We start from the raw sequence: 26,767 nt of genomic DNA, 5'->3' as shown, positions 1-26,767 counted from the left end.
CTCATTATAGCTACAATCAAATTATTAATTCCCTAATTTCTATTTGTTTAAAAGCAAACAAAGCTTTTATCGTGTATTTCATTAATGTTTACAGTTTTCCATCTTCTGCTCTGTCAGGAGCACAACACCTCCTGGCTTTGTTGGCAGGAAGTGTGTCATACTAAGCAAAATATAGAAACAGCCTCTTTCACCTTTGTTTTTCACCAAGTAAACATCAAAAGCAGTATCAAAATCAGAAAAATGTAATCCGAAATTCATTTAAATTTTTCCCACAACACACTAAAATAAATAACTCACCTAGTTCAGTTACTCTCTAAAATAATTTTGACAGTGATGTTCCTTTCCAAATTCAATGTATTTGTTTCAGATTAGATTTATAGTATTTTTTCTGAATATCATAATATGACATCTATTTTAAGCGTAAAAACTAATTATTCCTTTTTTTCCTTAAGATGTAAAACTTTTTCTTAAAAGGTAAGGAAGCTTTGAGTACAACACTTTTCCCCACAAATATCTGTTTAATTTGTGTTTTGTCTCCTTTTTGTTTGAAAATCCTAAAGTTCATATGAACGACTAAATGATAATAGAGAATTAAAAGGGTAACTCACTATATACCGGGTTAGTCAATTCTGCAAAATAAAGTAATAGGAAGAATAAAGAGAAAATATCTTTTTTCAGTTCTCTTCAGTTATGTTAATTATAAGGATCAGCTGTAAAAAGAGACAAATATAAAAGCAGGTTTTGAATTCACATTTTCCTGAATAAGTCTTGATGCAAAGTCAGTGAAATTCAACAGAAAGACTAGCCTTTCCTTAATGACACCATGTTTGTCCCTGGATGACTTTTAAGAACATTTATATATTACAGACTTACAGGTGTGAGATGTATTTTTAACCAAAGGACACTGGTCCCATGGTAATGGATGCTGAAAAGACTGAGAAAAGTAAAACAGACTCCATCCAATAATGACATTGTAGTACAGGGCAACGAAGAAACATACCTGTAAAAAAAAGACATATCAAAAAGTTACATGTTAACTACATTTGTAAATCCAAAAAAACCCCCAAATCTCTAATGCATTTAATTCTGCATATTTCCGCGCACTCAATTTTAACTTAAAAAAAGACAGAATAAGAACTCAATGGCTTGCCCCTGTTACCATACTTCACATTTTCTAAATTCTCACTTTCCTCTGTATTTATCATGTAACACCTGTAATATTTTTTACAGGCTTCTTTTCTCCCAGAAGACTAATCTATTTCCTAGTTCCTACCTTCAAAAGAATCACAGAATACAAGATAAGGTTTTATATACACATCCATATAAACATTTTTTTTTATATACTAGTTTAAGATCTTCCTAAAAATTGTAATTGACCTTGAATCCCAGCTACAAATCAGTCACCTTTTCTTACAGCAAAATAGAAAGTTGAAATCACACTGATTGGAAGACAAATCACACAATTTAGGTTAAAACTTACTACGCAGCTTGCAAATCCAATTCCTCCAAGCTTGGGGCTGATATAATTCCATACACCAATACTCCCTCGTCGGATTCTTTGCCCCACAGAAAGCTCCAAGAAAAAGAGTGGAATCCCTATTATCAGTAGCAGGATTAAATATGGCACAAGATATGCACCTACAAAAGGAAGAAAATATAAATCAGAGCAAGTGTATGAAGAGTCCGTCAGACACAACAAAGGGGAAACCAATTAATATCTTCAAGTTAGAAATAGTGTCATTTACTTCAAAACTTTTTTGATCATGTGCAATGCGTAATTTCATCTGAATGATGGCTGTGTATCTTTTAAAATCTGGAAAACCCAGAGATGACATACTTCTAAAGCACTGTAACACTTTGAGACAAACCTTACACAAAGTGAATCACTATCTAATCTAGCTGTTTGTTTATGTGAAATTTTTGGCATTTGATCAAGCTTTCTAGAGATACAGTGATTTTATCAGGAGGTGAATCAACATTTCTTAAAAAACTCTACACCTTAAATTCTAATAGAACAGTAAGAGTGAATATGTAAAGGAAATAGCACAGTGTGCTTGCTACAACATTCTGAATTTCATCCAATCTTAAGCACATTTTCTGAAGACCATACTGTTTATTTCTCCAGATACACCTCAGATGCTTAGTAATGAGATTTCACAATGCACAGAATAGTGATTTTATGCAGCTAAATAAGAAACCTTTATCAGCTCATCTCTACCAGGCTCCAGACAGAGAGACATGAGATGGAAATGAAATGGAGTATCGTAGATCCAGATAGTCTGACTGAGGCACTACAAACTCCAGTTAAATATATGTTTGAAAACTGAGCTGTTCTTTCATCTTTAGACACATACCTATAAAACAATTCTTCTTTCCAAGGTATTAATCCAGGGAAGTAATTACACACATTTCTAACTTCAGGATGTGAGTATCTCCATTTATTTCAGTAAAATTAATTGCAAGCAAACATATCCATATGCAAGTGCATGGACAATTCAGAAGCAAGCTTCATCCTTGTTGCTGCAGAGTATTTAAGACTGGAACTAACAAAATATTTAAGCATCAGTAATTAGCAGTGGCACCTAATTTTCAAACGCCTGGCTCTTACACTACAATATAGAATACTGACTGTCCTGACCACCTAACTCAAAGAGCTTGGAACTCTTGTTCACAACCATTGTCAGGCTAAAGAAAAAGCACTTGAGAGTCAAACTGCAGCATGTCTGAGCAGGCTGCAAAGCAAAAATCTAAAGATCTCAGAACCCTAGATTCAGAGATATAACTACTAAGTTGTCTAATGAGTTTATTCACCTCCGTGATTAGAGAAAAGCTGAGCAAAGTTCAGAAACCAGTTCGGGATTGACAGCCTCAATGTCTAACTTAAGTCCTACTTTAAGTTTCTTCATCCAGCACCAACTTTCTAGTGCTTTTTCAGCAGTCTGTCAAGATACACTGTAATTTGCATAGCCTTAGTAGGTAGCGTATCTCATGTAGTAGGCTTTATTTTAGAAAAGATAGACTTTTCTAAAGATGTGCAGGAAGCCTCAAATTTTCTGGTACCATCGGCTCCTAAATTGGTCCATTTGCTATTCTGCTTTTCATGAAACACGGATAAGCTCAACATCATTTTCTGTATAAAGATCTTACAAAGATCCTAAGCATGGTGTAACTACAGTCATGGGTCTCTAAGAAAAGTAGGAAAAGAGACAAAGAAAATCTGTGAAAAACTGTTGATGGGATAGAGGAAGAACCTATTGATCTTATTTACTCCACAGTCCATAAGCTATTGTTAGCAATGAAATGGCTGCTTGTATTTTATTTTCATGATATGATAATATGATATGCAATGAGCAGCATTTCTTCAAGAACTATGCCAAGTTGTTAACAACCTACTGTTTTTGAGGTTAAAATGCTACCTCATAGAGCCAAACGTCATGTTCTATCTACCCACTGCAGCACAGCATTTACTCTCTACTTAAGTACATGATTATAATTATGATTCATATTGCGGTAGCAACTATATCCCCAATCAGTGCTTTGGGCTCTCTTGTGGCTGATCTTGTATGTGTACATAATGAAAAGACTGCAAAGGACTTACTTTCTACTATGAGAAGAGTGGCAGCAGACAAACAAATGTGGGAAAAATTTACTTGGATAAATAGAGTAACAATAACATTCCAAAATGAGTGGGACTATGTCTTAGGAATATACAAGTCTTAAATAAATAATACTATTAAGTACCCTTGATTTATTGTCATCATTCTCTCAAAATTTCTGAGACAGAACCATACTATTAACTCACACTGCAAATGAGTCACAGAAGCATAGGCATCAGTATTTTCAAACACTTGGTCCTACAATTCACTGAAAAAAAACAGTACATAGTTTTTTAAGCACTATGTCACTACTGTAAATGATACCTGAGATATCTTATTTAGACAGGTGTCACATAGGTGAGCAGAGAAAAGCCTAAATATCTCAAAAAAATTGGGGCCTAAGTGACTTACCCTGTATCCCACTGGATGACTGTACTAGAGCAGAAACTGAACCCAGCTCTTCAGGTCCCAGTCCACAACCTTAACCACAAGGCTGCAAAGTTAAGCACATGTTTAAAGACTGGGCTGATGTGGGTGTTTTCTGGTGCAATATCAATATAAGTTGCAAGATTTATCAGTTAGATCCAGTTAAATGAGTTAAATAAATGTGGTGTTAAATCCACATTTCATTATACATTGTGCAACCCTATAACTCAATATGGTTGGCCAGCAGAGATCATCTCTATAGTGCAGGGCTTGTGCAGAGGATCCGAAATGCGTCTTCTGATCATCCAAACCTGCTGAGCTCCCTTTTCAATCCTGCCCTCCCACTGACCCCACCACAGGAAGAAGGATATAATGGAGAATGGTGCATGTCTGGGTTTCAATGCAATCAAGTTTGGATATAGCTGGATTGTACAACCGTGTATCAAAGCTGCAAAGCACTCCTGTGCCCCATAGTCCATATGAAACCACAGCATCTCTGCACAAAGACCTTGTTTCAGCCTTCCCCTGAAGTTAGATATACTTCAATAATCTGGAAGACATCTTCACTTCATCACAAAACAGAATCACTTTGTAAATATCTCTGCACATCTGTTGTTTGCCAGTGCATGAAAACATGGGCCCTTGGAGTTACAGTGTTGAGTAAAGCTCATTCTTATTTGAATTAGAACAACAAATTATACATGCTGGCCTTGAACAGCATCCTACAATTACTTACGTACATACTCTGCTATACCTGCCAGCTAAGCAGCCTTCTGAGTATGAGAGTCTTGTGTGGTTCAGGATCTCCATCTCTCTTTTCTACAGTTTAAAAACAATTCTACTGTAAATCACCTATACAGGCTTTTTTACACATTTTGGCCTTTAAAATGGTCTTTCATATAAAGAAACTATCATATATTTTTCATCTCAACTTCACAAGGAAAACAAAATGTCAAAAATATATAACTGACCCTTCTTCACTAGAATTAATGGTAAAAATACAAGTGATTTCAGGGGCTGGTGAACGTTCATACTGTGCACTGCACAACTTTTATTTCTTAAATTTTGTATGTAACCTAGCATTGTAATGGGATAATTGGTAGACTGTCTCACTTGAGATTATCATACATAGCAAATTCAGCAGGATTATTGTTAGAAGGGGAATATTAACATCATTTTTGACTTAAGTTCTTATAAATGTTCAAGAAAACACATAGAATGACATGATTCATAATGATTAAAGAACTAGAAAATAATTACAGAAGGAATAATGTAGGATAACAATTACCATCTGGATATTACAAGAAGAACCTTCCTTCTCCTAGCCATTCTTGATATAACTCAAAAAATCTAAAAAAAAATTTTTTCCAAATTTGTTTCAACTGTTGCTGCTTGTAATTTTTAATTAAGTGTCTAGTGTCTGATTCAGGTTTTCCTTCAATGAAGGAGAGTTTTACCACCGTTTTGAGGAGACGTACACCCCAGTTTTTGTATCTTACTGCACACTTACTCATAGAAAGCTGGAAAGGAGCTGATATTCAGATGAAGATCAATTTCTCTTGAACATAGAAGACATTAACATTTTCAGTTATGACTAGTGGACAGCAAAACACTACAGATTTACAGTCTACTAAACTATTTTAAGTGAATTTATTTACAATTACAAAATACAAACTGATTTTATCAGAAACACCCTATACATTTCATGGAATTAGTTTTTCACAGTTTTAATATGTTCAGGTATGCCTATTTCAAAACTGTGCTTAAAGGATGTAACTTCCCTTAGCCAATCAGCTTTAATGAAATAATTAATCTTGCAGAAGAAAAATAAGATATTTTTAGTACACCGAAGGTCATGAATTTGACAAAACAGTTTAAATTAGAACTTGCTAAATAATATTGAAGACATCAATGAATTCAGGTCACTGATTTTAAGTTACTGATCAAGAACTACATAATGAAGTTATTGAATCCATAATCAGTGTTGGACTACAACAGAATACTTGCTTTGCTCCCATTCCACTTAAATTAGACAATCAGACCGTAGCTTTTAATCACTATGTGGTCCAAACCTTTAATCGTCTAAATGTTATTTCCTTAACAGTTCTCAGGAATAGCTGCTTTGTTTTTTATAAGCCCACAGAACAGTAACTGTTTAATCTGGTGGTATTTCAGTAAAAAAATCCAGACTATTTAACTGTAAAGCTGATGTGTTTCTACTCATGTCAATATTTTCAAAATGCAATGGCAAAGTAATCTTCTACAGATTTCTTCATGCTGCTCACAGCTATCGTCTGTTTATTATTGTTTTCTAGTTCTTTTAGCTTTTTAGATTACAATACTATTAAAAAGATTGACATAAAAAAAATCAGGAAAATTAAGCTAATGCTCATGAAAGTTCAAAAAAAAAAATTTCTGTGTGTGCAATACCTTGCAGACTCTCAATAACATTTATAATACTCAAAGCACCTCTTAGATAACTGTGTTCACTTGGTTTCATAATAAAGCTCACTTAAGTATTACTTATTCTAACAAAACAGCCAATATTGTTAGTTTTTGTTAGTTTTAATATGCAAATATACCATTTTATTTGTTTATCCTTGGGAAAAACAAAACAAACAAAAAAAACCCAGAATGAACTTTAAATATTTCCTTTGTTTGAAAAAGCTGAAAGATGTGCAAGCTATTCACCAGATGATTGCAATGAGCCGCAGGAAATACAGGTCTAGCTTGTCACTATTTGTTGGCCTCACTGCAAAATTGGGTAGACTAAAGCTATTTATTTTTAAGGCTTACTATCAATCATAGGAAACTGTGGCAGCTTTGAACCTTTTCCACTTTATGTATATAAAGTCCAGGACCACAAGAAGGCACGAGAGACGGCATGGCTCCATAGGCTAATAATTAGGAAGATGGGAGGAATCCCAGTTTTGAGAGCTATTAATGTATTAAAAAGTCATCAAATAAAATATAAACTGTGTAACAGCGGAACAGAGATCATAAAGCAAGTGAATGCTCTAATCACTAATTTGTTCCAGTCTTCCTGAATGGCTTGCTGTTCAGTGGACTCCCTGAATTCTAGTCTTCAATAATTACCTCCTTCAACCAGAACAGCCTATACCTTGTTATCAGGACACATTCAGAGAGGAAAGATGTGAACTGAACAACCTCAGGCTAAGGAAGGCAAATAAATAAATTCAGTCACCAGCAAAGCACTGAGCAACTGGATAAAAAGGAGATACCTCCTCCTCCTCATCCTGTGTTCATAACGTAACTCTGCTTTGCTCTGAAAAGGAGTAACCTTCAGTGCTAAAACAAGTTTCAAATGCCACAACACCTCATTGCAGCCTAAAGTCATATGCTGAATCCTAGTAAGAACCATACCTCTCCCTTCAGTATTCCCCGCTGGCTGGCTAAGGTGGGTCCCCACACAACATGTGGTCTGCTATGATTCCAGTCTAAGGATGATGACTTTCAAACTCTTGCATTGATACTACCTGCCTAACTTAACATATGGACTCCATTCCAGGAGCCAGGTGTTTAGAAGTTAAACTCTATTGTGCTGAGCTGTGAAATACCCATGTTCGCTTATGGAATTAGTCCTTACTTCTATGTAGTTCAGAATAGGCATATGTAAAATGTTTCTGGAACAAAAATCATACAAGGTAATGCCCAGATTATCCTTGTCCATTAATTTGAGGCTGTTTTCTTACTGATAATATGTAGTGTTACATTAAAGAATAGGTCCTTTACAGTTAGCTTCTAACGTTTGGCTTCTACAGCATACAAGATTTAATTTTACTCTAAAAAAAAAATCTGTAATAATATTACTCTATTTTCTTCTGAGGCAATATGCAGAGTAGGAATTTGGGAATGTTTGCAGTAATGATACACATGACTGAGTCCTTTAAAAAAGCTGCAGGCTATTATAGATAAATTATGCATGATATAAAATATGACATACCATAATATGCACAGAAATAGTTTCAAACTAGCTTCAGACAGAAAAATACTGTTAGAAATATTTAAGAATTTCCCAGCTATAATTTTTGTTTTGCTCTGAAACGGTTAATGTTGAGTCAACCTTATAAAGTCTGTCTATTATTCAGCAATAAACATAACAGTTACATTTTATTCATGCAGCTAGAGTATGAGAAGAAGCATCCGTAGATGATTCTTACATAAGTTTATCCTTTTAGCTTTCATATTACTTCCTCTACTCAGCTTATCCTCTCTTAATCCAATGCTATGTTACATGAGACAGCCTGAGCTGACCTACTAATTTACCAAACAAAAATGCAAGGGCCCACTCCTAGGCACTCCCACTTTTGCTTACTTTGGTGCTCTTTCTCGTGCTGATGAGACCCCATCAGTTCAAAGCACAAGGCTGGCAAAACACTATCCAGTAAAAAAGAAGATAGTTTTCTGTTGGATTAATCAGCTGAACTGGGTCATCAACTGAATCGAAAAAGAGTCTGACAACCACCAAACCAATGAAAGAAGGCAACAGGACCATGAGTGCAGGAGCAAGGGCAGACAGAGTGAGGTCAAGTGAGATGGAGAGTGAGAACTCCCATGCCCAGCAGTTGTTATATCAGTTCTGCCATCTCATACAACTCATGCAACATCTTAAAGATTAAGACTCATGTTAATCAGTTGGTATGATGCTGTGTTAATTATTGCCCTTCTATTCACTCCGGCGACGTCCCCAAATCATTTAAGCACTGTGTTTTCTGTGAATTCACTGAAACATTGCTGGTTCACGCCAGCACTGGGTATGATCTACTCTGAGCAGTCAATTTTCTATCAGAAATTATTAAAACATTCATTGTATTTTATTCCTAAAAGTCTTTTGCTTAAAGAACAACATGAGTTAAAACATAGCAATCCAGAAAATTGCTGTATTATTCAGTTTTACTTTCTGACATGAGATTTTTTCTTAAAATTCTGTTATAAAATTGTTATATAGGAACTGTGGCTGTCTGCACAATCATATGGATTTCCCTTCATATAGCAAAGGAGTAATAAATAAACTGTACAGTGTAAAAACGTTAAATGTCAAAAACTTTTAAAGCTAAGTTACAGTATATTCAATTCCAATGCAGATCACTTTCATGAGGCTCAAGGAAGAAATAGCTTTTATATCAGTAAGGCTGAAAAGAATGCAAGAGGTGTCTTAAGTTCCAGATGGGGATTGGGCATTCCCTACCAGCGAGAAGAAGGGGGACCTGTGGGAAAGATAGTGGTGAAGAAGGCAGAGAAGGATCCAAAGGCAGTTCTTGAAAACTTTATTGAACGATTGCAGCCCCTCATTCACAGACCCTAAAACTCCACTGGGCACTCCCTCTTCCCAAGCAAATAAGTAGCCTGGAGTGCACACACTCTTTTCCCCATTTTTTTTCCCCTTGATACTTCCTGCTACAGCTAGCTAGAGCTAGCTGCTGCTACAGGAGCTACAGCTATTTCCCAACTGCAGATTGAAGTTAGCCCCAGGAGTGCTCCAGCCTCTCCTCTCACCTATCACAACAAACTTTTTGTGGGAAGGAGCCAAGTTTGAAACCCAGCAAGGAACTGCCCACTCTAGATAGAATCAGGAATTTAGAATCTAAATAAGCATATAAACTTTAGATATTACTCTAAATACTTATAAATTTATATGAATGAAAGCAATAGGGCAAACAGTTAAAGGAACTCAAGAAACAAAGCAGAGGAAGTTGTTTTGGTGGTACAGACCAGATCTAGAATGAGAGATGGGAAAGATCAAAGGTCAAAGTTAAATAATAATAATAACAATAAGATTACTACATGGTTAAGGTTTAGCTTCTCTCTTACTGATGGCTTTGGATCACTTAATATTGGAGGATATCTGTGAAGGAAACTTCTTAATGAATAACTATGTTTTTTCCTTCTTTTTTTTTTCACCTGGAATATTTTTACTGGTTTACCAGTATTCAGTTAACTTGCCTTGCCTGAAGTTATTTGCCAGATATAAGTTGTTTAAAGGTAGGGAAGAAAATCAGAAATGTTTGGACAAGAGTAGCGTTTGCAGACCTAGCCAGATACTTCACTGAAGTCCTTCTAATAAAAAAATAAATAAAAATAAAATAAACACATCAATACTCAGAAGACTACGGGACAGTTCTGATACAGACATTTTCAATGAGTTACATAAAAGCACTCTAAACTGGTCTGAAAAAAGATACATAGGTACTAATATTCTTTTAGCAGAACACTGGAACCTCACACATAAAATGCATGTAATTTTTTTACCATGTGCCTGAACTTCTCCCTTCTTCCCTTCTCCAGTTCTCTTACGTGTTTGTGAGCATTATCTGTCCATCCACACACATATATAGGCACCAAAGCACTTCATATGTTCGAATGTTTTGTATCACTTCATCCACCTTGCATTATGGTTAACTTGAAAACCAAGAAAGCTTTAGCTGTAATAATCACTTGCTTTTCTCTCTTGGTCAGAAGTCTGCAAATCCCTAAAATGACTCAAAACTGTTGTTAAAAGCCAAATACAGTCTTGTCTCAGCCATGGGCAGAAAACATTACATCTTCCTGGACTATTCTATATACGGAAGTTCCTGCAATCATGGCACAGGGGCAAATATTTAATTTCAACCCGAAATGACTGCATTTATATTTTTTCAAGTTTGGTTAATGAGATTATAGAATCCCCAAGGTTTCTTGCTAAAATATGAAATACAAATTATGAATTATTTTTAATATATTTTTATTTCATCTGAATTAAACTTGCAATCACTAGCATACTATTTGTAAAAGTGACTGATGATATGAATCCAACAGTCTAAGGACACACCAAGAGATTTTTTCTTTTGGTTCAAAAGAGAATCCAATGGGCTTGCAAAATTCATAATTAACTACATTATCAGACCTTCCAAAGGGATCACAGCTACACAAAACAAACTGCTGTAATTTTTGTGTAGTCCTTGAGACTACATCTTCATATCATATGCAGGACAAAATGATAGAGAATAGAAACATTTTAATAGCTATATCTGTAACTAAATACAAATCAGTTTGCTTTAAAATTAGATTTGTTATTTTCTTCAGGTAGTAGTGATACATGATCAACCCTATAGTGTATGTTTCTAGTAGGTTAGACCAGATTGTCATTCAGTGAAAAGCTATGGCTTTTGAGAAACTACATTCAACTTTTGATTTCTCAGAAACATCCTTGTTACTGATGAAGAAAAACTCAGATTCCACAGGAATCATTATACTAATCAGTTAATAACTTTCTCTCCAGAGTAAAAAAAGAAAAAAAAAGGGAAGTTAAATAAGAGTGAAAAATGTTTACACTAATTAAAAATTAAAAAATGTAGACTTCATTCTGGAGAAGGAGAGATTTGAAAGTATAAACTCCATTTTTATTGTTTTAATTGAATGACAGAAAACACATAAATTACAGAATTATACTCTACTTACACTGTAGGCCAGTTTCTACACTCCTCAGTTACATCAGTTTTGCCATTCAGCCTTTAAAATCCAGTGTGAATAAAATGTCATTTTTAATTTTCTCTTCTGTAGTACGGATCTAATTTTTGTATGGTGACAGATTTGTTTTGAATTAAGCTGAGTAATTAGTTACATTAGGATGTACCTTAATGTACTGTAATAGGGTATAGTATAGTATAGAATAATATACTAAGTCTGCATTGATAGAAGAAGGAAGGCCTCCAGTCTTCATTCTGTGTTCAAGACCATAGATAGGTAACAAATAAATACCTTTATGTTATTATTTTAAGTGAAAGATAACTTGTTATTCAGGAAAAGTAAAGTAACTGTATGACAGCACAATACCATTACCATACAGATGTAATCCCTTTATATAAACTTTATCATTTAAATTATTCATTAACAAATCATGGTCAAACATTCTAGGAGCCTGAAGGCCAATAAAAACCAAAGGTTTGAAGCTCAGTACTGCTAAACATCAGTTAAACTGTTTTGGTCTTTAAAGTGAATGTGCACTTATTTTATGCCGATTTTAATGCCTTGATTTTTTGTCCAAGTACTATAAAGAACACTTTTGTGCAACAATAATCAGGTTCTAAGTAATGTAAACCCTCCATAAAGAAATAACAGGGTTTTGCTTAACCAGTGATTAGGTTCATATCAAGAATTTTAAGAAATTTTCTACTCTGAAATATGTGGAAAAGAAAGCTCAGTAGAAGAATCTGCTACTTCCTTTAGTAGATTTGTCTCTTTAAATAAAGAGGATATGCTTTTTTTTTCCTCAGAGGCTCTGGCAGAAATTAAAAGAAAAATCCAACATGCTGGAGCATGTTTTACTCTGGAATATCTGTGCTACCCTTGAAATTAGAAAGTTTCATTAACTATCGCAAAACTTACCTCCACCATTTTTCTGACACAGATAAGGGAATCGCCACACATTCCCCAATCCCACAGAAAATCCAACTTGTGCCAGAATATACTGGAGTTTGCTGTTCCAAGCTGGTCTTTCATCTTCTACATCTGAGCCTTCCTCAACATCTACATCTTTTTCCTCCTGATCATCAACCATAAGTTCACTCTTCTTAAATGCATCATCTGAAGAGTCTTCATTAGAAAGAAGGTCTTTAACTGATTCAATGACCTCATCGTCTAGGTCTCTTTTTACTACTTTGCTGTTCTTAGGCATTTGTAATCTGTGAAAAACAGTAGGGAGGTCAAGTTTAGTTCAGTGCTGAAGAAAGCTCTCCCTCTCCTTAGCCAAAAATACTGAGGAACTAGGCTGAAGATGGTGTTTGATGAGTCCTTGATATCAGGGAATCAAAAGTAAAGACTTCTGTTTCTAAATGTTTGTTCTACTGAAAATACCTGTGGGGGGAAAAAAAAAAAGTTATACTATACAGAAAAAACATAATTTAGAAATCGTATGCCTTGGTTTACCCATTTCAGTTTATCTCCCTATGCTTTGACAGGAGGGAAAAAGAGAAAGGGATGCTGGCCATCTGGGTAGATTATCATTTTAAACTACTTTTAAATTATAGGAATTAAGTCCACTTTTGTGGTCTTAAATATATATGTAAAATGCATTTCATTCACTTTTCCTGCAGACCAATAGGCTAACTGTTCATATTTTAATTTGGAAGCAAAACAAGATTCTTCTTAGCAGGTGTAACAGGACAAGTATTTTACATAAAATTTAGAAGACCAATTCCATTCTTTTTCTGACTTAACAGCTGTGCTTGTGTTAAAATACTTTAAACAGAGTAGCTAAAGTTTTTTGAGGCCATTTCCTGAAACTCATACAGCAATTAAGGTTTTGATGTGTAGGATGCATATGAGTGCTTCAAAAGCAAGGGAGACTTAGTGTCCTGTATTCATCAAGGAATACACAATCACAATCATATTTTCAAAGGCAAGATGCTCATTTCTTATGAGCTTTGATGCTTTCAATGGTTTCTTGGAAACAGGGAATAATTAAACACATCTAAAACATCTGAGAAGCTGCAACCAAATCCATTTAAAAAGCTTTTTGTTTCAAACATGTATGTACAGACACAAAAATGCCTAAATTTAAATACATGCTTTTCTTTAACACAATGAGTCACTCAAAAGGACAGTTGGGCTTGCCTGCAGCTGCCATATTGAAGGTAACTGAAAGATTTTAGGAGGAATATTTTTCAAGGAATTCTCCACTATTCACATGGGACAAAACTGAAATGTGCAAAGCCATCTGCACAATTAAGAGTCTTAAAAGGGATTTAGATTATGTGTTAAGCTTCATGAAAACCCTACAAAGAGAATACATTTACACAAGGAGTTTAATCAAGAACTCCTAACTGATGAGAATCAGAAATTACTAGAGGATACATGAACGTTTTCAGCTTTTGATTATAGACTTGATGCAACATCTCAAACATAGGATGAATATTATATCATATTCAGGCAAACTCACACATAGCAGAGAACTGTAAGGTATTACTGGAATGCTAGCACAGTATCTGAGAGATCAAGCCTCTCAAGGCTACTTCTCAGGGCCCAGTGACAGATCACAAGGAAAGAAGTTAAGCCACTGGAACGCAGCCCACAGCTTATCAAGAAGAGACTTTGCAGACACAGAACTAAAACCTCTGTCAGCGTAAGTACTATCACCAGGTTTGTGCTTGAGAAAGCAATCACCTTGTTCAACAGTGTTCAAGAATTTTGCAGTTGACCTTCACTCCAGTTGCCTACTCGACTCCCTTCTAACCTCTTTTCATTCATTCCCTCAATTCCTGCGGCTGCCTTCTCACTTTCCCTCTCCCTAGTGTTACAACCTCCCTCCTGTTACTGTCTCCTCTCAGCAATTCCAGCTCCAGCATGCTGCCCAATTTTTTAAGTACAGTAGAGCTTGCTGGCTTCTGATCTGCTTCATGGCTCACTGCAGATGCTGGAAGGTTTCAGGGTCCTACACACCTTCCTTCTAATGTGGTGGAACGCAAATCAGGCTTTGTATTGATTGACATCAATTCTTAAAAAAAAAAAAGTATATACCTAATGAACAGCTGGACACAGAAGAGTAACCAAAGAGTTCCCACAGAGATGAGGAGAGCAAGTTGTTAGGCAACAGAGAAACTGTAATACTTTATCTTGTATTTCTGGGCTAAATAAATGGTCTTGCAGATCTCTATCCGTTTTGTCCTTTAGGCTGTAAACCCTTCAAAGGACTACGTCCTACTCTAGTCAATGTATAGTTCAGTAGTTTTTAATTGGGACTAAGATATTTAGGTTATATCAGGATACAAACAGCAATAATACATTAAATTAAAGCATTTAAGCAATTCTAAGGGAGCTATGGGACTATAAGTCATGGCATCTGGTATTTCAACTACTACTTTTAGTCACACTTCAAACTTTTCTGTTTCTCTTGTTCCAGTAATGTAAATTAGAGCAGCTTCTCTGTTTCAGTAATTAGTATTAAGCAGAGGAAGTACAAAGCTAGAACGATACAATTTTCTCTATATATTTGACAGAACAGTTGCAGAAGTGAATTCACACCAGTTTTTGTCTGTAAGTCTGAAATCCTTTTCTGACTGTAATAAAGTATTTTCAGTCTAAAAGGTACGTGCCATGTATCTGTATTTATGAAAATGTTTTAAAGGGGCATATCCATATTAATGAGGTATTTTAGATATAATAACCTGCAAGGCAGCAAATCTGAAGCTGTCAGAGATGAGTCAATGCCAACAGAAATTGCATCATACCATCTGTATTCCCACGCAGTAAACACTTCATTTCTACATGTCGGACTAAACTGCATTTGATACTTTTATTCCTAGCACAGTATCATATTAATTTCCTTTTCATTAACTTTTCATTCAGCAGGATGTTATCAATAGTGACATTGCTGTATATGCTTGCAATACTTGCAGGGCTTGAGAAAATGTGGGAGACATACTCAGCAGATTGAAGTGATAATATTTCATTCTATCAGTACTGGTTTTCTAATTGAGGATGAATCATTGCCCACATCAAAGATTATGTATCTTAAGTCTTTCAGGATACATCACAAATCCACAGGTAATCTCTGACTGCCAGATTTAACAAATTGTTCTCTGCACTAACTGAAAGAGACAAAAAGTCCTACCTCATCAGACACCACCGTCAGGTGCAAATTTAAAAACGTAGTCACAACTGGCTTGTGCAAGGAGTCTGATGTTTTGTTTTAGGCATTCCTAGAAGGCGCTTTAGGAGACTTGCACAGAAAAAGGCCTTATTCTTTGACCCAAATCAAACTGGAACAGAAGGCAAGCTGACCTATTCAGACTGTGCTAGTTCTGCACATGAATGCTCTGGAATGAAGAAAGAATGGGGAGATACCCAGTAAGGTTACTCAACAAGCAGAATTAGGCTAAACAGGAATCACTGAACAAGCTTTTTTGGTACCACAGTATTGAACTTTAGCACGTCTATCAAGCAAATGCTATTTTAAGTTCCCAAATAATTTGGATCTAGTCAAGTAGAGAACTTACATTCTTCATTATCATCAAACAATAAGCAGGAAATATCATACCAAATTCTGTTAAGGTACTATTTCAGGTCCATGGATAGCTACCTTCTACAGACCAGTACAGTAATATAGCATTAAGGGATAGGATTGTCTCTCCTAAGGATTATCAACAAATCTACATGACAAACCACCAGGGTTACTTATGAATTGCAGAATTAGATATCATAGTAGGTTCAGCCATCACTATGATCATTTCAAACTTCAAGTCCTAAATCTTGTCATGTATGCTAAAATACACCTATTCTATACTATTATCAGCACCTTGGATTAGTAGTAAAATGTCTAAAATATAACTTGGTCTTATTAAAGCAATTTGGGGATTTTTTTTGCTATATATGATCTGATCACAGTACTAGAGCAACTGATTTAATTCTGGTTTCTAGGCAGTTTCACTCATCCTTTTCATAACTTAACTGAGGTAATATGTCAGATGAAAACATCAATGGGACATTTTAATTATCATGTTTACAAGGAATATAATTTTTCTCTGGATTTTTCCACAACTGAAAGTAACAAATAAATATTTCCCTTTTCTTATGTAAATTCACCTTTAAAAAATCTAAACTTAATCTTAAGCTGACCTGACAATTTTTTTTTATTGTTTGAGAGAATTTAACAGAACAGAAATTGCTGAACAGTACGTGGTTCAGTTAGAAGAATATTTAGAAAAAAAAAACAATGTCTGCATTAACAATAGTAATCAATAATCTGAGTTGGCATACACAAACTTTTTGGAAACAAGTTACTAAATTAAACAGACTAACCAGAGTTTTGTGACATCTTACTAGCATTTTTCCTGCTGTGTTAAAATCTTTATTTCTTTCTGGTACTTTCTGGTATTTCTTTCTGGAAAGCTAAAACAGTGAGTCTTTGTTGACATGTCAAGCAAACTGCCGATCCAAACTTTCTTTCTCGGAAGACAGTGGGAATTTTGTTGTTTTCTCCTGTGCAAGAAGAATCAAGTCTTAATGTGTCAGCATTCAGAAAGAAAGCAACTTTGCTTAGACTGCCAGATTATTAACAGCTTAAGCAATAATAATCTCTTGCAATAGGGAATTCAGACCTGAATTAGCTCCATAGGAGATCTGGCCTCACTTTAGAACTTTTATTTCAGGTTCAGGCACAAATTCAGAAATGCTGGCACAGGGAGTAAAGTCTCCCTTGAGCAAACCATGTTCATTTGTAGTAGGACTCAAAGGAATTTCATTAGTTGAAGCACCAAAAAAAAACACTCAGAAAGATTTTTTTGCATATCCTTTTCTTCTAATTTTTCTCATATCTATTCTCTCGTAAGAGTTTTAACAGTTCTGTCCAATAGTGTCTACTCCTGTTCACCTTTACATTGGTAATGAATCTTATGTCAGACTTCCTTTCGAGGCATATCTATTAGAGACCATCAGATCTACCTGCCAATATACGGACGCTTACTAGACCAACACCGTATTTCAAATACTCTCAACTGTGGAGTATCAATAAACAATTAAAAGTGATGGTGCTGTAGATTTTCACAACCTGTACAGAAAAATATGAACAAAAACATCTCACTTGCTTACAAATTTGAAAGTAGAATGAGTACAACTGCCCATGTTCTTGCAATTACAGCAAGTCTATAAAAAAAGCCATTAGTAACCACTAAGCACAAGTAGCCACTTTTTACATTTAAAACATCCTACAATACTACAGTAACAACTAAGTATTGAAGAACTTTATCAATGCTTTCTTGATATAAATTAAAACAAGATTATTTCTACATTGCTAATTTTAAAAAGGCATACACTTCTCTGAAAAGGAATAGATCCAATAAGCCCTCCATTCTTTTCATGGTGTATTCTAACACAGTGTATTTTATTTCTTTTATCACCTTCTTTTTCCACCTGATCAAAACAAGAAAATTCCACAAAATTATTACACTCAGATTTTAATGAACGACAAGTAATCTTCAAATCTTACTTGACCAAAAATGGTTTCTACCTTCATTTGAGTTGGGAAACAAAGACAGAAAAAAATTAATATGCTTCATAAAAGCATGTTTCATAAAAGAATATCAAGAAAGCCCAAAGAACCTCTAACTTTCCAGAAGTCTTAATATGCTACCGTAACATCATGAAAATAGAAAAAAGGAAAGAATGGGTACCTTTTTAAGTTCAACGTCTGCCCTTAAAGGGAACTAAAGATTAACATTCTGTTCTTCAGAGCTCAGTGTTCTTCTCTGAGAAAGCACTCAACACATCAACATGTTACTCTGGGGGTGGCAGAATACAATATTAAGCTGCAAGGAGTTCACATTACAGTACTCTCTGCTTTGAAGGCAAATCACGATAGCACAGTCTAACAGTCCAGTCCCACCAGGTGCTTAGTCTCTTATGCTCCTACTCACAAAATCTCCACCTTGACTCCAAACAAAGAAAACGGTATGATTCAGCAGAGGACACAGAACAGAGTCAGGATTTTCACCACGACAGACAAACATAAAAGATCTTGACTGATATTCATGTCAAAGGTTTCAGGCTGTATGAAACCACTGGATGAGAATGATATACAAGAGTAAAGATGAAGAGCTTCTGCACCTTGAAGAAAACCTGTAAAATTCACCTCAAAAGGGTCTATTGTGGTCTAGGGGCTAGACAAAAGAATGAATGACGGGAACAACAGATATGAAAAAAAAAATCTTAGGAGCAAAGGACTTGCTTTGAGTCTGCAAAAGGGAATCAGGCCGTTGGTGCTGACAGGAGAGCAGGGAATAGGTAATGGCCATCATATTCAACTAAGAGAAAGAAGACTGCAGGAGCAAACTGGGTTTTGTGGGAGTACTGTGATTGAGAAGAATGGCAATAGCTGGTGAAATCTGTGTACAGATAATTATTTCAGGAAGAATTACACTGTGTTACAGTACCCAGTTGAACAGACTTTGAATTACTGTTGCAATGCAGTAATGTGTTCTTTGGCGGAAATAAGAATATGCACCACAGTCTTCTTGCCCAGTCAAGCCCATTTTTATCCATCTATCTATTGGAGCAGCCACTAAGCTGCTCCTCAGCACAAACTGCATGATCTAGCATTTTGCCCTAGATGGTCTAATACGGCCTGTTAGAAATAGATGTAGATTCAAAGAGGTACCTAACTTGATCATGATGAAAGATAACTATATTCTGTACAAATGAAATTTACATTTCTCTGTATTCTTCAATGATGTTACCTGAGACATGCTAATTAGCACATACACACTACGTTAAATTCTAAAAAGTGACAGTTCTTTGGGCTACAGGTGACTTCAAAGTATTAGAAAATGTGAATATTTTTGATTCCGGCATCTCTATCTATATAAAGTGTTTAGATTATAGCAAAACTATTTAAAGGCACAAGATCAAATTCAGATTGCTGCAAGTACAGGCAGTTATACAGACTTCAGTGACACAGTATCTCTTTACTATAGCTGGGAAATTTGTTCCCACTTCCTACAAAATATTCTTCGGCTTTATCTTACATCAAGAACCTGCACAGTCTCAAATGCGGACAATTTCTCTGTCATTTTAGTACCCCTAAATTCTAGTTACTGGTGAATACTTTCTACAATTATAAGGCAAACAATACGGTTTGGCACGAAAAATAAGATTTCCTTCTCAGGATCATACAATGTAAATAAAATTGATCTTAACAGCTTTAAAATCACTGGCTGAACAGATATACAGAGAGAATGTTACAACCTAGAGTTCCTGAATGCTATTTTTTTTCTTTGCATGTAGTGTCTAAAGACTTTATTGGTCTTAGAATATCTTCTCACCAGTTTCTATGGATTTCTCAGTATTTTCTTCTCACAAGTCAACTTTACTAAAATACTTTACAGATTTACATGATGTGCTTACTGAAATTTCCTATTCAGACATAGCAAACTTATCACTTGCTCTGTAGTCTTTTCTTATAGATAGTTTACTGAAGGATCAAGTTTAGTAGTTATGACTCTTCCAGCTGAAGCTGAGTGAAGTAATACTAGCAGTTCAGAATACACTCGCTCGTGGATTGGTCAAGTTCAAAAAACATAGCTGCTGGCAACCTGAGACAGAATCGCCATTTCCTAATTACCATATAAGCTACACCATGACAAGGATTTTACCGTAAGATCTTATCACTCTTCTGAGATGGGAGAAGATATGAAAATATATTAAATATTTCATAGGAAATACTGAAAAGCTATTTAAGTCACAAAATTAAGTATTGAAAGCTAGATATTACCAGACATACAGTTGCCCTGAGACCTTAATTCTCTGCCCTCTGTGCATCTGAACAGGTCAAGGAAAAAATTAAGGTGTCTTTGGGAAAAATTCAGGTGCTTACATCTATATCTGTCTTTATATGTAACCAAAAAACCTGAATTAATCACAGACAGGCTAGCAGAAATTTTGCATATCCTCAACTGTGATTATTTAATTTCATGATATAAGTCATGCTTTCCAATTATGTTACTGTAAAGCCCTAAATCTTTAAAATAAAAAAAGATTAATCAAAGTTCCATTACATAAAATCCAGCGTTGTCATCTTCCCATTCCAGTTTCCCATCCTGTCTCCATTTTGTCATAAAAAAAATTAATGAATCATTAGCACTGCAGTATGCATTTCTGGCACTTGAAATACAAAAATGATTTCACTTGCCAGCTACAAAAGTCCATTTTCCCAAAGTGGGAAATAGACTATTGGCATCACAAAGTAGATTCAAGGCCTTGTTGTACACATCCTTACACAACCTTGCTCTTTTCTTTTTCCCATGACAGAAAAAAAGAAATCCCTAATCTTAGAGTGAAAAATAAGACCCATATTTCAATGTAGGCTTCTGGGAAGTTCAGCCCAATTATTGCCATTTCCTTAAGCAACTGCTTTGACAGTTACCTTTTCTCTTTTTTTGGCAATGCTATGTGTGTCAGGTTTTGCATCCAGCTCTTTAGAATGCTAGTGTTCAGTTACTGTCTGTGACATTTTTTCCTAAATTACTTGAGAACATTTCCTGAGTAATGGCAAGCTCACTTTTAATTAAATTTCAGGGAAGAAGGGACTTGCTGAAGTTTCAGGATGCCACCTGTTGAAATGTAAAAGTTCTTCTGCAAACATTTGAGAATTCAGAGATCTTTAAAAAGTCACAAGGAAAAGCTACTACTGGTATAAAATTCATGGGATGGTGGCATAATTATTAAAAGATCAAAGCCAGAAAAAAAGAGACAGGAAAGAACTGTAAGAAATATATTTAAATACTGACATTTTAGATACAGATTATTTAAATTTAAATCTCACTTTTCCTAGTGATGTTATTTACATGAAAATGTATACTCAGAAGGCAAACTCCAATTCAATTATCTTCATTATCTCTTATAGATAAGACTGATGACACTAAATTCTAGTATCTTAGTTTGTGTTTACCATTTTTTATGAATTATTGCCACGTTGATTCATACAGTTTATGAACTAACGACCAAAAACTGTTCTTCCAAAGTTAATGGATATGTTGTCTTTTGGAGCAAGAACATTATTCCTTGGTATGAGAGAAAGTCAGTGCCACAGCTAGCAGCTAGGGAGTAGTTAATAGCTAGTAGCTAGTAGTGGGTGCATATCTCTGAATAACCTGCTTTCTCCTTTTCTGATAAATCCAACATTTTAAAAAATTTTTGCACACAGGCTGCTGCAATATACAGCAAAGAAAAAAGAACTGATGGAGTTGTTCAAACTATACGGTTCTCATCTGTACTACTACTTTTTCACTTGCTTGCCTGTAAGAAAAAAGAAAACTGTAAGAATGACAAGGCACTAAAGGTCAATATGAATCAGCTTATACTGCAAAAGTAGCTTCAGGATGCCTTAGTAGTTTCATTTATTTAATTTCAATATTGGTGTCACATCTGAACAGCTATGAAATAGCTTGTTTCTTCATCCACAGATCATAATCAATGGGAGTTTTTGTTCTTGAACCTGAAGTGCAGAACTGAGCCCAAAGGGAGTGTTGTACATGGACGGAATTCAAAATTAGGCCCTAAAAAAAATGTTATCTTAACAGATTCTAAGTGTAAATCATAATCTTGTATATTAGTCAAGTACAAAATTAAGCAATCATTATTTAAGCATTTTTTAAAAGTTCCCGCTTTAATGGAGTGTTGATAATCTACATCTGGGAAATACACTCCTAAACAAAAAAGATTTTAGGGTGTTGTGATCATTTTTTATTAAATGGAAAAAACTGTCTGGATAATACATCCAGCACACATGTACATGCTATCAAAAAAATCAAAGAAATCTTTAATTTCCCAATGTATACTTTTCCTTGGAGGGGAAAGCAGAGATTTGGAGAAATCTACATCCCTATCCTACAGTAAATACAGTGATATATTCACAGTGACATGCTATTTAAAAATAATTAGGCTTCTCTTAGAAATCAATACTATGACAGTGGGCTTGCTGTGTAGCAATACCACACAGACAAAATAAAATGGCTGATGAGATCTTGAGTTCAGCATCTTTTACAAATAAAACAAAGTGAGATTTACTGGAATGGAACAAATCCTTTTTCAGCCTCTCATTTAGCAGGTCAGTGTGACAGCATGGACATATTTCTACAATCTTGTCTACTTCCACAACAACAACAAAGCAATGCAAAGAAATTCTAAATTTCACTGCAGGACTTCCAGTTCATTGTAATACTAGCAAAATCTGAACAAAAAATACCAAAGGTGGACATGGGAAATAAGAATTCTTAAGGAAATTGAAGAAAAAAATATATATATATCGGTGACTGCAAGAAGACTGTAGACGTGAATCTATGCTGTCGCTCTGTGGATACGCTGTAGTACATGGAGGGCTGCAACCATCAAAATTTGGGACAGAAAATAAATGCTGGTTGAGAAAAGGTCCTCATTAACATACCCACCCAAACATGGCTGACACGGGGGTGCCCCGGCCCTGGGCCCGCCGCCGCCGCCGCCGGAGGACTCCCGCGATGCGGGACGCGGGATGCAAGGACGCGGGATGCGGGAGGACCAGCGGCGGCGATGCCGGAGGAGCATCCCCACCACCTCGGGGCTCTGCCCACCACCCTGCCCTCCATCCTCCTCCTTCACCCAGGGCCGCCCCAAAGGCGTCGCAGCCCGGCTGCTGCTTCTGGCGCTCTCCATCCTCAGCATCGCGCCCGGCGGGCGAGGGATGCGCGCCGCTGGACCGCTGCCGGCGTGGCGGGCGACATCCGTCGCGGCCGAGCGGCGAAGACCACCCCGCGCCCCGCAAGACCGCAGCCCCCGCCGCAGCCAGGGGCAAAAGCCCCCACCTGCCGCGGCGGGGGCAGCCCCCTCGCCCCTAAAGCAGGCGCCGCACAGGCGCTTGAGGCGCTTCACGCCGCACGCGGGGGGTGAATGAGATTTCTATCATTCATGCGAGGAAAAAGGAAGTAAATTCCCCGCCAAAAAAAAGAAAAAAAAAAGAAGAAGAAAGAAAACAAGCGCACACCGACACCCTCATAACCTACCGCTGAACCAAAGCGCATGGGCGGCTCTTTCGGCGGGCGCCGCTATTGTCTGCGGCGGCGGCAGCTCTGCCCCCGCCGGCCAGGGGTCTGCGGCGAGGCAGCGCAGCGCCCAGCGGGGCGGCGACACCCCCCCCCCCGCCCCGCCGCCGCCGCCGCCGCCCGCCCCCGGGCGAGAGCCGCCGCCGCCGCCCGCCGCCGCCCCTTCCCGCCCGGCGGCACCGCACAGCCGCGGTCCCGCCGCCGCCTCACCTCTGCGCGGGCACCGGCAGGAGAGGGGGCTGCGCGGCCCCGCGGCGCGGCGCTCACAGACGGCGCGGCGGCGGCGGCGGCGGCGGCGGCGGCGGCAGCGGGGAGGCACATGTGCCCAGCCCTCTCTGCGGCGGCTGTTTAAAGACAGACATAAGAGCGGAGGGGGGGAGGGCAGCGCCGGGCCGGGGGAGCCGCGCCTCCTGACGCAGGGAGGAGCGCGCCCGCCGCCGCCCGCCGCCGCAGCGGGGCCGCCGGAGCCGAGCGGCGGGAGGGGGGCGGGGGCGGGCGGAGGCCGCGGCCCACCCGCCCGCGGGCCCCGCCGCGGCCTGGTTGTGTGCGGCGGGGGCCCGGGAGGGGCGGGGAGGCCCGGGGCGCTGCCGGAGGGGGAGGCAGGCGCCCGGGCGCGGGTGCCTCCAGACGGCATGAGGCTTTTCCCCCCAAAAAAAGTGGGCGCGAGGGGTCAGCCAGAGAGTGATGGAGGGGGAGCCGCGGTGGCGGGTACCGCCGCATGGTCGAGGCCACCGGGCCGCGGGGACCTCGGAGGGTTTACATCCTCGGAGGATTAAGCGGAGACGCTGGGAGACCCGGAGGAGCCGCGAGGAGGCTCCCGCCAAGGCCCCTGGCGATGCTGCGCGGACCCTGCAGCCTGCTGTCGTACTGCTGCCGCAGGCTGCACGAAGAGGAGCTGGGCGTATTCCTCCTCAGTTCCCCCTTAAACTTTCTATCATAAAGTCTGCCCTGCGGTCTTCTCCTAGCTTTCTTGTTTGCTCGAGTCCTTCTTTAAGAAGCAGGTAGATTTCCTTTCCAGGAAAAGTCATCGTAAAGACTAAAAAGCCATTCAGAGGCATGGTAGGCAGACGAGAAAAGCATGTTTACTGTGTTGAAGATAGGTAGGATGGACTGGAGAATGAGCTTTCTTTTAATGTTCAGTCTGTGAAGAATTACTGCGACAGCTTCAGTCTTAACACAGGTGGAATAAAAATATACAACTTACACTGCATGAATCAATGAGAGATTATTCTTCAAAGGTTGATAAAATTAATCTCCTTAGCAGATTTGCATTTCCTTCATATTTCAGAGAGCAATGTTTTACTGAGAAAGCTGGGATGCAAACTTATGTTTGTATTTTTACTTCTTTATCAAAAGTAATTTGTCACAATATTGTGTATTTCTCATTATTGTTGCTAGTATTCTTGAGTAATGATTTCCACAAGCCTTGTTTCAGTTATTTCTAAAAACAGTTCTGAAAACAATAGATTTTACATCTAGTTATTGAATATTATTTGAAAATCAGTAAAAATGAACAAGACATCTAAAAATGTGGAGTTTGTCTCATGTCTTGAATTTTAGTTTGAGTTAGTTTCTATGAACTAAGCTTCTATGTACTAAGTACAAAGGAAAAGTAGAATTTACTTTTTTCTATTGCCAGATCATGAGTTATATTTTTATTAATAAATTATCTAATAAAGATAATGTTATCATGTGACTTTGTAGTTAACTGAGAGAAAAAGATCATTTCTAGATCCTTTCGTACAGTTAATGATGAGCTTAGATCTGTAATCATGTCCTCAATAATTTTATGCCACTAATTTTACCATGAGAAAATTATAATTCAATTTTTAATGCCCACCAAGCATATGATCGGATATTTACACTTTTCTGCAGCAATTACAGTTCCTCATATACCAATACTGTAAAAGAAGCATGTTTAAAATATCACCTTGGTAAGCATTCAGTAGCGTTATTTTACTCTTCTTCAGCCTTTCTACAAACTATCAATCTCCATTCTGAATAGATGGACTTTTTTTACTGCAGCTCTTGTAAATAGGGTATTTTTACTCCAGTTCTTGTAAATGATCTGTGTAATCTTTTTTAATAGGTTATTGGAACTATAAACAACCATCCTTAAATTCCACATTGGTTTACTCTTCAAAGGGCAGATATTTCCAACTTCAGAACTGTAGAAGCAAAAGGATTTCTATTCTTTGCTTCTGGGTAGAAATGACAAAAATATGATACAAAACCAGCTTAGTAATTCTTTGTCATTTTTTTTAACACAAGAAACCAATGTATTTGATGGACAAAAAGGTTGCAATTAGCCTTTTTAAGCTTGAGCTGTGTTGCAGGAGAGCTTATTATCATTCTTTAATCTGAGTTATGAGCCTCTACATACAGAGAGAGTGCCTCATTTGCTGGTCAGCCTGTTAATGTATCTGGGCATGTGACTCAGGAGATTTGAGGACAGTTCAGTTAGAAGCAAACAGAGTGGAAAGTAAGAAATGCCAACATGAGTAACACTGTTTTGCAGCAAAGCTGAGAAGCTCCTGTACAAAATCTCTACTTTATCAAAACTTTAGATAAAAAATTCACAAGTAGTGAAAATAGGTGTGCATTATTTGGAAGAAATTGTTTTAGGCATTTATGCCAATTTTATAAAATTGGCATTTATGCTGATTTTAGGCTTTATTTTTCTTTTAATACCTTGTCACCTCTGTGGCATTTCTATTTTAAATACACTTTTCTATAGTTTTGTTGGAAGTAAGCACTCATGAAATAAGCCACTCATTTATTAAAAAGTACTTTCATGCATTTTCTAACTATTGAATAACTACAATTATATTTAATACTCTGTTGTGTTCTTCAGAAACCTCCTCTGCCCTAAACTATTTGTATTCATTAGTTTGATGGTATGCTAGTCAGCAATAGGTGAAAGTTAGGAATGCATTCTTGTCACTAGAATGAAGTAGACAAGCACGTACCAAAATATTATGAATAAATAAGAGTCAGTGTACACCAATAAATTTGAATGGAAACAATGATAAGTAATTGTCATTTTTAGTGGTTAAAGTCATCTTTAAGGTTCAGGGCCTAGTGCATGACCTTGCAAGACAGGACCGTTCAGTGGTTTGAGCCTGTGCAGGACTTTTCCATAACATCTGTTGCATAGTACAACAGATTGAGAATGACATT

General features: G+C 37.3%; 1 protein-coding gene across 1 annotated transcript in view; it reads right to left on the bottom strand.

The window, feature by feature from the left end:
* SLC6A15 (solute carrier family 6 member 15) overlaps positions 1-23,810 on the bottom strand; it is a 43,910-nt gene extending 20,100 nt beyond the window's left edge. Inside the window, exons 1-4 of the mRNA XM_067289917.1 lie at positions 23,798-23,810; positions 12,408-12,703; positions 1,481-1,638; positions 874-1,000 (exon numbers count right to left, since the gene is read on the bottom strand). Of these exons, the coding sequence (XP_067146018.1) occupies positions 874-1,000; positions 1,481-1,638; positions 12,408-12,696 (574 nt within the window). The 5' untranslated portion in view covers positions 12,697-12,703; positions 23,798-23,810. The remainder of the gene's footprint in view (positions 1-873; positions 1,001-1,480; positions 1,639-12,407; positions 12,704-23,797) is intronic.
* Between the last annotated feature and the right edge of the window lie 2,957 nt (positions 23,811-26,767).

This window comes from Apteryx mantelli, chromosome 1 (assembly GCF_036417845.1).
Source record: "Apteryx mantelli isolate bAptMan1 chromosome 1, bAptMan1.hap1, whole genome shotgun sequence".
Taxonomy (NCBI): Eukaryota; Metazoa; Chordata; class Aves; order Apterygiformes; family Apterygidae; genus Apteryx; species Apteryx mantelli.
Note: the sequence above shows the minus strand (reverse complement) of the source record. Positions and strands in the feature narration are given on the sequence as shown.